We start from the raw sequence: 15,691 nt of genomic DNA on the forward strand, positions 1-15,691 counted from the left end.
CAAAAACAGATCTCCACATTGGTGAAAGAAAGCAGATTTTAATCTTACAAGTAAAACTTACAAAACCTCAAGCAAATTATCAGAGGAATGAATAATTAAGTGGAATCCTTCAGTCTCCATCAGATTTCATGCTATATTCTAGTCATAGCTATCTCTTGATAGCTTATAGCCTCTAATCAGGCAATCCTGGTAAACGTGTTCTGAACCCTCTCCAAAGCCTGCATATCCTTCCTATAATGGGACAACCAGAACCTCATGCAATACTCCAAGTGCAATCTAACCAAAGTTATGCTCCTAGCAATGAAGGAAAGCATACCATACGCCGTCTTTACATGTTCTAGATGCATGTGTTAGTCCAAGTTAAACTCTAAACTGCATTAAGTTTGGTTTGTTAATGGAGTTCCGTTGATCAAGGTAACGTTATGATACAACAGAAGAGATTTCAGTCCATCACATTCTCGACACTTCCTTTCATCCATGGTGGAAGGCAGATAGCATTTATCAAGGATGCCTACCACCCTGGCCATTCCATTTTCTCTCTTCTACCTTCTCGGAGAAGATAAAAGAGTTTGAAAACCTGAATGACTGGACTTAAGTGCTTCTTCCTCACTGCTGCCTGACTTCAGAATCCATCCTCTTCCCAGTGGTCTTACCACATTTAATTCTACCTCTTCTTAGTTAAGGTCGCTTCAGCATTTCTTTGTGCATTTCTTTGGATTTCACTACAGTCTTTACACCATTCTGTTGTTTTGCATTTGGCACCATTTATTCTTGTATTTATTAGTACAATATATACCGCTTACTCTTGTCAGTTTCACATGAGCAAGGAAGTTCATTGTATCCCGGTGTTTATGACAATAAACTAATCTGGATCTGGTCCTCTGTTCTTTACACATTAGTCACTGCTACACTGAAACCATAACCATTTTCAGAAAAAATCATCTCTCATTGGTTGGGCATATAATGGAAGCAGGAAAAAACAGTGCTCATTACAGTGTTACTAGTGCAATACGTGGATGGTTTGGATTCCAGGGGATCAGGTTCAGGCAAAACATTTAGGCAAGAAAAAAAATCACTGAGTCATAGTTATTCAGCATGGAAACAGGCTCCGTGGCCCAACTCATCCAAGCCAACATGTTACTGAAGTGAACAAATGGCTCCTCAAATCACATAAAACCAACAACAGCACGCTAAAACAAAAATTATATAGAACTTTTGATACCACAAACCGTTCCCTGATCATTCACAGGAATGCAACCAGAAACCAAGCCTAATATATTAAAATGTGATATGACAGATCAAGGGATTGGTTTTACAAGCATCTTACAGAGGAAATGTGGAGAGTTCAGGGCCTGGGGAGCTAAGGCAATGATTCCAAAGAACTCTGTACTGCAGAGATGTCAAGAAGTTGCAAAACCAGAGAACAATACAGAAATACAGAAACAAGTCTGTGAGCAAATATGTCAGCAAACACATGGCAGATAGATGAATGTTATTGCCACAGGTTTGAATGTGGCAAGAGAAATTTTAGTTAAGTTTTAATGTTATTTGTTAGTCAAAATGGAAATCTGCTTTACATTTTTTAATCTGTGTTTCTTCAACTTTTTGAAAGGAAGCCTCGTTTAGTCATAGTCAGTAAGACAAGCACCCCCACCCCACCCCAGAAATGCCTGATGTCATGGGCCAAGTTTCTTCAGGAATTAGGGCTGATCCAGAGATTGACCAAACAGTAATTGCAGTAGCATACAGAATAGAATCTTGCCATTTTTTTTAGTGAATGTTTTAATCTTAACACTAAACAACCCTCAAGACTCTGCAAACTTTGTTCATCACCACTGAGGAGACTGTGAATCCCAAAATGGGAATCACTGTTCTATGTCATGGCACACAGACTTTAGACTAAATTTCAGAATGCTTTTGACAGCTTTCATTTCTACTTTTTTTTAAAAATAGGAATCTTTGCTTAGTAAATTATGGGCTGAATATTTAATCTGTATTGATAAAGATATGTTTGATCCCGTCTGTAGACACCTAATATCAGAAAAAATAAAGGATGAAAAGAAAAATAACCTTAGTGACCCAAATTAAGGATTTACAAAGGAGAAAGACAAAGAATATTTAGACAATGGCTGTGACATTTACAATGTTAAATTGAAAATCCAGGAAGCATATTAAATGTTAGAGCTTGCAAGGAAATTTACACCATCAATACACTTCCTAAAGAGCAGAGCTGTAGACCGAAGTTACTTGGGTTGTAATAAAGAGAAATTAGCAACCAGCCTACTTCCAGAGATAAAATTATTCAATTTTCTACTTATATCAATGCCACACGGCTCCTTTGCTCTCTTCTCCAACCATCTGTTTGCCAGATAGTACTGGCTGAAAAAGAAATTACTCCAACTGAATATTGGAAACACATTGCTTTGGTCATCACCATAAACTCTTTCCACTGATCACAAGTTCCAAACCTCCCCAAGGTAGCGTGTTCAACCAACAAGTCTTTTCTTGATCTTGGTCTCATCTCTAACCTTTAGATAAGCTCCAACCATATTTCCATGCTAAGGTCAGGTACTTTCACCTTTTACATCATCTGATTCTGCTTCTCCCATAGCTTTCTATTGTTAAAGCCCATATCAACACCTTTGCAACATTAAGATAATGATTCCAAAGCAACCCTGGTCAGCATTTTACATTATATACTCTGCAATTTCAAATACATCACAAAACCTGTGTTCCAATTTACAACTTGCTAGTGTAGCCTCCACACAATGTTTTCTGCTAACCTTTACAGTGGCATCCAGTTACTTCTATAATCTAGTTCAGTCCACTCATAAACAGTACTGTGCAAAAGTCTTAGACAGCTAGTTTTTTTTAATACAAATTTTAATTTGGATTTTTTTGCCTTCTGCATTAGTGTGTCAGTAGAAAAGAGCAAATTTTAGATTTCCAACCATTCATTTTCCAAAAAATTATATGTTAAGAGAATTTTTTGTAATTCTTTAAAGAAATTAACATATTAAATAACAGATCACTCTTCACATAAAAAATGTCATTGCTTAGTAGGTATATACCCCAGTGTATGATTAAACAAAGATAATAAACGGGTGCTAATGATCAATGACATAATGAACTGAATGAATTAAACTGATTAAACTGGAACAGAAACGGGTGTAGAAGGAATCAAACGTGGCGAAGAACAACCTAACTAAAAGTTGAGGGTGTAGCAAATGTAACAATTCAAATCATCAATTCTTACATCACGGCAAGAGTGAAGATAGCAACAAGACAAGGATGGTCATCCTATATCAGTAAGGTCTCTCCCAAGCAGAAATTTTGCAGCAGGCAGGTGTTTCAAGATGTGCTTCTGGTAAAACAAAGAAATGGGCAGGTTGAAGGCCAGAAATGCAGTGGTTGGCCATGGAAACTGAATGCAGTAAATGAGAAATACATCAAACTGGAGTTTCTTCTAAATCAGAAGAGGTCCAGCACTGCTATCAGCTCTGCACTCACAGAAACCACCAGAACCCAAGTACACCCTTCTACAGTCCACAGAAGTCTTGTCAGAAGTGGACTGCTGACAAAAAGCCATTCCTCCAAACTGGAAACAAAGCCAAGAGGCTCACTTAAACACAAAAACACAAGGACTGGGCTGCTGAACAATGGCAAAATTTGAAATTTTTGGCTCAAACGGGAGGCAGTCTGTCAGTAGAAGAGCTGGATGAGTGTCTGCAGACAACAGTGAAACACAGAGGAGAGTCCTTGCAGGACTGGGGCTGCATTTCTGCAAATGGAGTGGGTGACCTGGTCAGAATTGATTGAATCCTTGGTGCTATGAAGTATAAGCAGATTTTCATTCATCGTGTAAAACCATCAGGGAGACACCTGATCAGTTCCAACTTCATTCTGTAGCTGGAGAATAACCCCCAAAACAGGCCAAGGTCATAAAGATCTAAGTTCAGCTAAAAGAAAAACAAGGAGTTCTGTAACAGATGGTATGGCCTCCACAGAGCCCTGATCTCAAATTCATTGAGGCTGTCTGGGATTACTTGGAGAGACAGAAGCATGCGAGACAGCCAAAGTCTGCAGAAGACTGTGGCAAGTTCTCCATGATGCTTGGAACAACCCACCAACCAATTTTCTTATAATATTGCACGATAGCGTACCTAAGAGAAATGATGCCCTTTTAAAGGCAAAGGGTGGTCACACAAAATATTGATTTGATTTAGGTATTTTTCTATTGTATGCTGCTCTTTAAAGTTTTTTTTGATATTTAGAAACTTTGCCCTTCATTATTTTTGAAAGCATCTTCACTTTACAGAATTTTTTTACTTATGCCTAAGACTTCTACACAGTACTGTAATTCTGACTACTTATTCACTTTCAAATTTAATCTCTCCACTATAGCTTCAATCAGAAAGCATTTTGGAAGGGTTCCTAGCCAAGAGGCAGCATATAAATACAGTGACATTGGACAAAAGGGTGCAGATTAAAATGAAAAGTAGTATTGATCAGTAAACAACACAGAACAGTTTCTTAAAATTCTTCCACTTTCATAATTAGCATTCTCAAGTTCTTGGTCAATGTTGTCTGACTCTCACTGTGGTCATGTCTCTAAGCTCTGAAACACTTTGGTTCCACAAGGCAATTAGAGATTAATCCTGCCCTGCAGGATTTTTGAAATAGAAATGATCCTTCTGATAAAAACCTGAAATTTTGCCTTCATGCCTGCAATAGCAGGGTATTCTTTTTACACACACCCTGGAAAACAAGCATCATCATATTTATACTCAGCATAATTCAAAAAAAGGCATTCATTCTATCTGAAAGGTCTACAACACCTGACCTGAATACTTACTTTTACTCAAATGTTTTAAGTAGACACAAGGGATCATTAGTTATATTCTACCTACGGCTTTAGGATACTGCAAACTTCAATGGCCACACCCTAAAGATGGAATCTCTACAAACATGCAAGTCATTTTCTCAAGTGGTGCTCTGGATGCCAATGCCCTTACAGGTTGCAAAACACGAAGCAGAAATGGACTAAAAATAAATTCGATGCAGAACTTGTTCCACAGCACTAAAGACCAAAGTCAAAGGTGAATAATGTCTTATCTGAGAATTAAGACATGGTACATGACAGTCGCCTATATCATCAAGTGGTAATACTTACAAAGATTAACTGAAGTTAGATAAGGTGGATTCCACTTAGAAAAAGAAATGTTGGGTCCTAAAGCCACACTTTCACTGTCCTGCCGAAGGGTCACGGCCTGAAACTTTGTACTTTTTTCCATACATGCTGCCTGGCCTTCTGAGTTCCTCCAGCATTTTCTATGTGTGGTTTGGATTTTCAGCATCTGCAGATTTTCTCCTGTTCATTGTTTTATTCATATCTGTCACAGAACTGTTCCTATACATCTCTAAGAAAATTAATAACAGGCCATAAGTGACCTTTAATTACAAGTGTCAATAGTAACACAAGAATAGGAGCAGGCTGTTCAATTCTTGTGTTAATTCCCCTAATTACGGTAATCAGATCTTTGCTGATCTGCATTTTAACCCCTGCCTTGGCTCCTTAATATATGTCTAAAAGAATCATGGTTTTGAAGACTTCTATTGACCTCCACTATCACAACTGACTTTTAGAGGTAGAACACCATATTTCCACCATGACATGCGCGAAGAAATGCTGCCCAAACTCAAGCTCTAAGCTAAGTGATCCAGACCTTTGTTCTGCATTTCCAACACCAGAAGAAATAACCTCTCTTGCTTTGCCTATCCACTCATTTGATCAACCTAAGTATATATCGACAGAGATGAATGTAAGCCTTGTTTGGGTAACTTGTCCACATAATTTTTTCCTTTTTGGTTCAAGAGTATAGGAAATCTGCTCGAGTCCCATTTGTGACCACTAATCCATCCAGAGATCAAAAGGCAGTTCTCTATATATGATGCAAACAGAACCCTACATAACTTATCTTCCACTCCTTTGCATTTCAGCACTAAAGCTTTGATATTCAAAAAGCCTGCAAAATTATTTTTGTCCCTTCCTTTGAGAAATTTCTTTATTTGGCACTAAAGTGATCATTTAGAGCTGCAAACTATAGCAGCTAATGAATGCATGAAAATAACCAAGAAATAGCAGAGGAAAATTCTGTGTTACGATGTGAACATAGAACAGTACAGCACAGGAACAGGCTTTTGACCCTTAATGGCTATGCTGATCATGCTGCCGAATGAAATAACTGCAAAGGGATTGTAGACTCAGCCAGCTCCATCATAGGGACTAGCCACCCCACCATGGAGGATATATTCAAAAGTGCCTCATTAAAGCCCCTCACCACCCAGGCCATGCCGTCTTCTCATTACTGCCATCAGGGAGGAGGTACAGGAGCCTGAGAATGCACGCTCAATGTTTTAGGAACAGTTCCTTCCCCTCTGCCATCATAGTTCTGAAGGGTCCATGGACCATGAACACTACCTCACCATTTTACTCTCATTTTGCACTATTTACTTATTTTTTATATTTCATATTTTATCAGCAATTTTTAATGTCTTGTACTGTATAGCAGCCGCAATGCAACTAATTTCACCACATCAGTGATAATAGACCTGATTTTGATACAATAAAAATTTAATAAATGAATACAACCCTCTCAGTACGCTTGATTTGCCATACTTTTGCCTATTGACTTAACCTGTCTATTTCTCTCTGCAAACACTGCATGCCTCACAACTTGTCCGACTCTGCAATAAATTGTCAGTGGGTGAGAATGGCCCCTCACCTGCCATGAATACACATTACGAACAGCTGAGGGCTCAGCAATGATCCCTGAAATTACAACGTGCTAACTTGAAAATGACTCATTTATCTGCGATATGATTCCTGCCACCAAACCATTTCGCCAGAAGCGCTGATATATTATCCTTAATCCCATCAACCCTGAGCTTGGGCAGTAACCTTTTACAATGACACTATCAAATGCCTTTCAGAAATCTAAACTCAGCCATATTCTGGACTCAATAGTAGTCATAGAGAGATGTAATGATGAAACAGCACCAATGGCCCACTGAGTCTATGCAACTATCAATTGCCCATTTACACTGTCTAGATAGACTTGATTTCTGTCTGCATCAGCAATCCATCTGTATTCATTGGCTCTGCTTGTTTTCCACCCCAACACACTTTAATCTCTGGGAGTAGAGGACACACCCAAGCCTGACCCACTGAATGCATCTTTCTTCTCTGCGCTTCTCAACGCCCACAGCATAGTGTCTATGTTCCTGTTCTCTATCTGCCCTCCATTCACTCACTAAACAGATAACCTTGTTTACAGCTCACCGTTATGATCATCCTGGTTTTACCCTATCACTAACATCCCTTCCCCGCTTTCCCTGCTGCTTCCCAAGCTTCTTTTGTCTGCTCTTCAATCCTGATGTAGGCCCTTGGTCTTTGTCAAAATGCACCCTGACCTGCTCAGTGTTTTCAACATTTTCTGCTTTTATTCTAAATACATTTCTTCTACTGTTTCCCCATTATCCATCCTGCTAGTTGAAAGTCTCAAAAGATTACATTAAATCTACCAGCTTGATTTTCCTCTTATTATTAATGATTCCCTGTCCTAGATGCTAAGGGACCAGCACCAACTTTTCCTTCTTATAATGTAGAACTCCGACATGTTTATGTATTCCTTACTGGTTTATTTCCTATATTTTCCTATCAGTATTTTGCCATTACTTGTTTACAAAAATCCCAATTCCCAAGCCTATTAATCTGGCATACTAGCCTTGACTGCAGTTAGTTACGAATGGATTAGTTATCATGTTGAGTCCTTACTTCTCAATGGAACTTTGTTTTATTTTTTTATATTTTAAATTTAGAATTACAACATGGAACAGGCACTTCCAGCTCAACACACTGCACCACCCAGCAACCCACCTATGTAACACTAGCCTAATCACAGGTCTGTTAACCTACTAAAGATACTAACTGCTTGAGCTGTGGGAGGAAACCAGAGCAACATGGAGGAAACACACATGCTCACGGGAAAGATATACAAACTTCTTACGAATGGCTTTGGAATTGAACTCCGAAGCCCCAAGCTGTGACAGCATCGCTCTAACTGCTACATCAGTGAGGCACCCAATAGTCTTTAAAGCATTTAAAAACTTATGAAATATTTCTGCCACTGGTTATCTACCACAACATCTTTTAATCTAATTGAACCTGGCTTTCTGGAGCCGTGGGGAAGCAGCTACATCATTGTGCCCGAGTAGTGTCAGAGGCTTGAGGTCAGGAGTGAGCCCAGGTCTCCAGCACGCTGTGGAATGTGTGTCAAATGGGTTTTCTCCCACTTTATCTCATCTCACATTGACAGCACATCCTTCCTTCTCTTATCACCTAATATATTTATTGAGCTTCCCACCTAAATCCACTATATAATTCATCACGTGAGAGAGAGGGGAGAGGGGAGAGGGAGGAGAGAGAGATGGATGATTACACTCAAGGGTAATTCTGCCCTCACCATTCTACTGTCAAGGGAACCGTTTTTTTTTGTAGTAATTGAAGAGGAGGTGACCACATGTTCACTTTACATAAAGCTCAGAATGTCTGCAGATAAGATGGCATCTCTGATTCGTTTAGACTTTAAAGTGGCCAAAGAACAACAATCAGAAATACAGCAAATAAATGACTGCCTCCACTTGCTTCATGTTGATTGAGAAAAGCACGAGAAAAGTGGCTAAACTCCTTTTGAATGCTGTATAGCTTGGCCTGAAAATAAAGACCAAAGAATCCATTGTAGGGGAGAGTGGACGTGCAAGCAATTACATTACTAGGGTAAGGTGACAGATGAACAGTCCAAACAATCTATGTACTGGGAGATTAAAAGGAGGGGTTAGCATGGAAATTCCACTCAAAAACTCTTGTATAATTAGGACTTTTCTGTTACACACATAACATTTATTTATTTCTAAGTAGAATATAAAGAAAACATCTGTTATGCATTCTTCCAAATTTAATTAAAAACACAGGTGCATATCAAAATCTGCGATCATGACTTTAATCAGTAACTCAAAATCAAACATGGAAAATGCTTGCAGCTCCATGTCAGAGCAACAATTTTAAAGTCAACAATTCACACTGCAAAGCCAACATGGATTATCATTAAATGATCACATCAACTGACTACACAGTTTTAAAGTATTAAATGGGATAAATACACACTAAAATCTTCTGATAACGACAACAAGCTAGAAATACTGAACACACTCAACTATGGCTGAAATTATAGTCAGTGGCCACTCGATTAGATACCTCCTGCACCTAATAAAGTGGCCACAGAGTGTATGTTTATGTCTGCTGTTGCCCATCCACTTCAAGGTTCAACATGTGTATTTACAGATACTCTTCTGCACACCACTATTGTAACGTGTGGTTATTTCAGTTACTGTCACCTTCCTGTCAGCTTGAACCAGTCTGACCATTCTACTTTGACCTCTCTCATTAACAAGTCGTTTTCACCCACTGAGCAGCCACTCAATGGATTTTTTTTGTTGCACAATCCTGTGTAAACTCAAGAGACTTTTGTAAGTGAAAATCCCAGGAGATGAGCAGTTTCTGAGATACTCAAACCATCCCACCTGGCACCAACAATCATTCCACAGTCAAAGTCACTTACATAACATCTCCTCCCCATTCTGATGCTTGATCCGAACAACAACTGAACCTCTTGACAATGTCAGCATGCTTTTATGTATTGAGTTGGTGCCGCGTGTTTGGTTGATTAGATATTTGCATTAATGGGCAAGTGTACCAGTGTATCTAATAATAACGTGGTCATGTGTACATATGGTCATATGGTCAATGTTACTCCTCTCAAATCTCAGTAAACAAATGCAGATTATTATGTCATACAACATTAAACCAAAAGGCACGAGAGGTTCAATTTACTGTCTGATCATGAGAGTAAAAGTGGTTTGGATTGAGATGGTAAACAATGTTAGAATATCTTTTTCTGGTCACTTTCCACAAGGACCAATTAGAATCTGTACAACTCATATGAGTAGGCACAGTCAGAATTTGGCTTGGCTTTGATACTACTAGAGTTAAACTTGTTCAAGCATGGTCATTAAGAGCAGGATCCTAGCTATTTGTCTCCAAGAACAGGGTAGTTGACCAACACTGATTGGAATATGCAGAATAAACTCCAAATGGCCATGTTGATAGGTAGCAGTGTTTCTGCTTTCAAAGATGAACTGGGGCATAACAGCAGTTAAGGAGATGAGGAAATGAAATAACCTTGGCAAAGGGCACTGAATAAAAATAGCTAATTTTAGCTTTCATATCTTCCGAACCTTTGCAATGAGCAACTCTGTTGGAATCATTTCCAAGAGCTTATTTGAAGGTGCTGGTGACAGTACTCACCACTTTGAGTTCTGGCACAGATCGGCTAAGTGTCCACTCTTGGCTGTTCACAAATGCATCTGCAAAACACAAGCCCATAGCCAAAATTAAAACTCGATAAGAATGTTTGCAAAAGGCAAAGCGACATTTGTCTACCCTTCGCAAATAACAACTGAGAGAGCAAAACAAGAACAGAAAACAGTTTACAAAGGTTACTAAATCCTTACCTACATGAGTTAACTAATCCTAGTATTTATATAACTAATTCACAAAGTTTGGTTTGACTACAGTAAAAAGCACTGATATTTGTCATTTTTAGAATATAACTGTGTGACTTCAGTTTGCAGGAGTCTGTCTGTACTCTATGAACCTGAAATGAACAAAAACGATTTATCTCATAGATTTGACCTCAAGTCTGTAGAATGGGATAACAGGCTTTCTTCTCACAAGCAATGTTGCCAGAACTCAGCAGCTCAGGCAGCATCTATGGAAATGAATAAACAGCCGACATTTTGGGCTGATACCCTTTTTCAGGACCAGAAAGACAGGAGGAGGACATCAGAATTTTAAAAAAAAAGGTGGGGAGAGGGAAGGAGGATTGCTAGAAGATGATTGGTGAAGCCAGGTGGGTAGGAAAGGTAAAGGGCTGGAGAGGAAGGAATCTGATAGGAGAGGAGAGTGGACCATAGGAAAAAGGATGGGAGGAGAAGACCCAGGTGGAGGTGATAAGCAGGTGAGAAGAGTTAAGCGGCCAGAGTGGGGAAGAAGAGGGGAGGGGAGGGATTTTTTTTAATATATGCCAGAAGGAGAAATCAATATTCATACCATCAGGTTGGAGGCGACCCGAACAGAATATTAGGTGTTGCTCCTTCACCTCAAGGGTGGCCTCATCACAGCACCAGAGAAAGCCATGGACTGACATGTCAGAATGGGAATGGGAATCAGAATTGAACTCCTTACATCACAATTCTATGTCACTATAAATCAGTCTGACCACTCCGGTGCACCCAGCTGAAGCTGTTGTGCAAGGTATTCTGATACTCCGCAAAATACATTCTTTCCAAGTAAACTTCACAAACCAAAACATGATCGTACACCTAAACTACTGAAGTATTATAATCAAAATGAACAATAATCCAACAATATTTACAGAAAGAAAGATTTGGTTAGTTTCTTCTTATCAAATAGTTCCCGAAGATCTCAAATAGCACCAAAATGCACAGGTCTCCTGTCAGTTCAACATCTCTTCTGAAGAATGAACAACACTGGGCAAATTAATCTAGACTTTATGAAGTTTCTGGAGTCAAATTTGAAACCAAAGGGTAGAAGTACTAGCAATAATGTCTTAGCTGATGCTTCTCAGAGAATTAATAGAAATAGCACCAGACACTATCGTTTCTACAAGAGTCAGTCAATGACCCGGCAGAGTAGAGACCATTACAGTTGCATTGAAAACTTGAATGAGGCAACCACATCATTCACAATCACAGGTCAATATGCAATCAAGACCCATTTCAAAGCACTGATGGCTCAACAAATTTTTTGTGCATAATAAGCAAGTGAATCTTAGCAACTTCTGAGGAAGAAGCAAACACTCCCTTCTCTCCTGTATCAGCAATCCCAAAAGATCATCTGAGTCTTTTCCATGCAGTCCAGGAATCAACACTAGGCTTGACTGCGCTCTGCCCAGCTCACATTCTGAACTCCTGTTTACTTTTGCAGCACTCTGGGTCTGACCAATTTTGATGTCTCATTGCTACGTCTGTTCACAAACTGCAACAAAGCATCAGGCAGTAAATCCTAGGCTCTGCCCTAGACAACACTGATCACCTATCTATCTCTGATAATCAGAGCCAATTAAAAACAAGAGAAATAATATTTTAAACTTATTTAAAAAGCTGATTAACCCAGGTAAACTATTAAAGGAGAAAAACACCAAACCATTTAACTTCACAAACCAGGTTAGCAAACAACTTCAAATGAATGGAGCTGCACTAAATTCACCAGCCATAGTTGCCAGTGAAGCTGAGGTGATAGTTATGATGCACTGGAGCCTTCAGCTCTGGTTGACTGAGCTCTAATCCTGGACTAAGTAACAAGCGCAGCAGCACAGTGGAAGGCCAGACAGGCCAGTCGAGGAGGAGTGGAAATCATGCCAGAAACTCCAACAGATGGCTGAATTTTACATGATACATTTAATAGGTGATGCCACCTGCCTTAGAAATGAAGGACCATAAATTAAACTCTACACATAAACTCTTTGCTCAGTAAGCAAACATTAATAAGATAGTTTGCCTGAATAGGCAGTTTATAAAAAACATATATACCATGTACATATACACCAATCATATTGGTATTGACAATACTACTGCAGCCTTAATGCAGGAACATAGATTTCCAACAGAATCATTCAGGGCCAGGAGACTATAGCATGGCTGTGAAGGGATTTTAAACTAAAGAGCGTATTTTATTAAACAATTAATTTTACAAATACATAAAAGATTTCATGAAATTATTTTAGAAAAAATAAGGTAGACTATTATTCCTATTGATGAAAAACTAGCAGAAAATCAATACCTTCACTAAAAATAGCTGACTCTTGTTTTGGTGAAGAGAATGACAAGGTCACATTCTATTATTGAAACAAAGAATAAAGGAAATGGGTCAATTATAGAGGCTGAAGAAAAAAATAACTAATGTGGACACAATCCTACTCAAAGAGTTTGCTAATGAATGTTTGTCACAAATGGAGCCCTTGGGCTACAAATAATGATCCTTGCTCATATTAGAGATATCATATAGTGCAGGAAACAAGTTACAATGGAGAGGAAAAGCACTGCCAGCGAACACACTTCATTACAAAGCCATTACAGATGGCTGGGAAATACAGCAGCCTTCTCAGTGAACCAAGTCAGGTTAATGTCTGTCTGTGCTCTTTATGCTGCAACTAGCCTGATGCGAGTCAGATTAGAATTTCCTCCCGGGACAAAACTGGCTAATCTAAGCACACTCTGGGCAACAGCTGGTCACTCTGCCAGCTTTGAAAGCAGCAAACATTTCCAATTAGTGTCACACTGCAGTAACAAACTCTCGCATTTATATGCCGCCTCATTGAGCAAAAGCAAATTTCTGCTTCTATGTATGACACCTCGCATTGACATGATATTTCATTGTAACTCACTTCAAGCCAAGACAGGATATCTTCCAGCTCTTAATAATATACATAGAGCTGGGATTAAATTGCACAACGGCTGTTTTAATGGTGCAGGACATTCTTAAAATGCCGATAATAAATCAGGCAACAATGACGGCTTTCACCAATGGGCCTGTGATGGCAAGAATCACTAGCAATTATACAACGCCCTTGAAGCACAGTAAAAAAAAATCCAAAGCTCTTCACAGATACACAAACAGAAAATGAATTCTGAGCCAAAGGCGAGATGGCAAAATCTTAACTGAAGAGGTGATGAAGGTTTGTAAAGGAGAGGTTGAGAATGAGTCCAGGTCCAGGGAATGAAAAGAAGGCATGATGCTGGTAGCTGAAAATTTAACCTTCCAGGACTGCGTAGGGCAAGCAGGTGGAGATGGAAAGGGGACAGCCCAGCAGAGGTTCCAGGATTCAAGTGTATTGTACAGAAAGGTCACAATGGTATGCATCTCCACAAAAGATAGGAATCACACATTTCAGAATTTTTCAATGATAAGGAGTAAAGGTTCTAGGGAACTTCAAGTCAGGAGAGTTTTGAATGAGCTGAGGGAATGGCAAAGACCCTGAGCAGAGATGGGTATGGAATCTGTGGCTTGGGAGTTACGGCTAACCAGGACTCATAATTAAACTACATTATGAAAACTGGCAAATGCTAGTTTGTTCAGTTTCAAATGCTTGAAACTGAATTACAGATCAATGACAAGATGAGGAAATTTGCAAGATTTTATATGAGCTTTCTGATCCTCTGTGTTTCAAACAACTTTCTAGTCATTGTGCTCCTTTCATTCAGATTGTTTTTTCTTGACCTCAGGTCATTCCACAGATTGTGTTTCTTATAAGCTGTCACCAGAATATAAAATACTGATTAAATTCAAAAAGAGGCCGTAGGGCACACCAGGGCAGCCTAAGCACCAGAAAGACAATATATATTTTTTAAATTTGCTTTTACATGATCTGGAAAATATTTAATAATCTTTATTTATACTTAGACACTGAGATTTGATTACTTGTCTTGGAATAATCAAGAAATTGTGCTTTAAAACTGCAACTAAACACAAATTATATCTTGTACAATTAATTTGTTGAATCCAACAGAAAAATAAAACACTGCATATATTTTCCTCCCATCAGGATGTATTCCTCAATATAACCCAGTGCAATTTTACTAATGCAGTTGATTCCTTTTCGTTTTACAGAATTTAAGCATTTAAGAAGAGTATAGAAGTCTGTCCTCAGCTTATGTACATCAATAGCCTAGCCAGGTGGCTACACATTGAGGAAAAGGAAGTCATCTGAAGAACAAGGGATAGATCTGTAAGGAAAACCATGGTCACCAAAATCTGCATCGGATATGGTACCTAGATGGACAGACATAGAGTCCTGCAGACTGTTCAGTCTTCAGTACAAAAGGCAACATTTTAATATTACTATTAACATCTAAGACTGCAGGAGTTCAAATCACTTTGCACTATCACTCTACATTAATGGTTCCTAACCTTTTTTTATCCTATGGACCCCTACCATTATCTGAGGGGTCCCTGGACTCCTGCTCTACACTAACGTCCACTATTAATTGCTAGATTAAAGCCTAATACACTTCATTTTGATTGGATTGATTCCACATGAAAAACTTGCAATGTAGTTCAATGCAAGCTTTGTGGTAGGCACTTAATCTGAATGTTGCACAACAACTTACTTTCTAAAGGGATGTGTAAAAATCCCAACAACACGCACAAAATGCTGGTGGAACGCAGCAGGCCAGGCAGCATCTATAGGGATTTTGCATGGCCCAGATACAAATGTTGGAAAATTGCTGGAACTGGAACAGAGCAGTGCTGGGCACTGACTGCCACCATTATATCTACATGGCAATGACAGCAAGTCAGTGGGCCAAATAATGACAGGCTAAAACTGTTCATGCCAAACCCCATGTTGCACATGTAATGTATTAACCTAGCAACTGTTGACAGGACAGCATAGATACATTTCCAATCCAATAAAGATGCACACAAATAAAAGCACATTTATATACAGTTGCAAGAAAAAGTTTGTGAACCCTTTGCAAATACCTGGTTTTC

General features: G+C 39.0%; 1 protein-coding gene across 4 annotated transcripts in view; it reads right to left on the bottom strand.

The window, feature by feature from the left end:
• Nucleotides 1-15,691, bottom strand: part of agap1 (ArfGAP with GTPase domain, ankyrin repeat and PH domain 1) — a 642,020-nt gene that overhangs the window by 378,195 nt on the left and 248,134 nt on the right. For all 4 annotated transcript variants that reach the window (XM_073046649.1, XM_073046648.1, XM_073046647.1 and 1 more), the window contains exon 2: nucleotides 10,427-10,485. In XM_073046649.1, the coding sequence (XP_072902750.1) occupies nucleotides 10,427-10,485 (59 nt within the window). The remainder of the gene's footprint in view (nucleotides 1-10,426; nucleotides 10,486-15,691) is intronic.

This window comes from Hemitrygon akajei, chromosome 5 (genome assembly GCF_048418815.1).
Source record: "Hemitrygon akajei chromosome 5, sHemAka1.3, whole genome shotgun sequence".
Lineage (NCBI taxonomy): Eukaryota > Metazoa > Chordata > Chondrichthyes > Myliobatiformes > Dasyatidae > Hemitrygon > Hemitrygon akajei.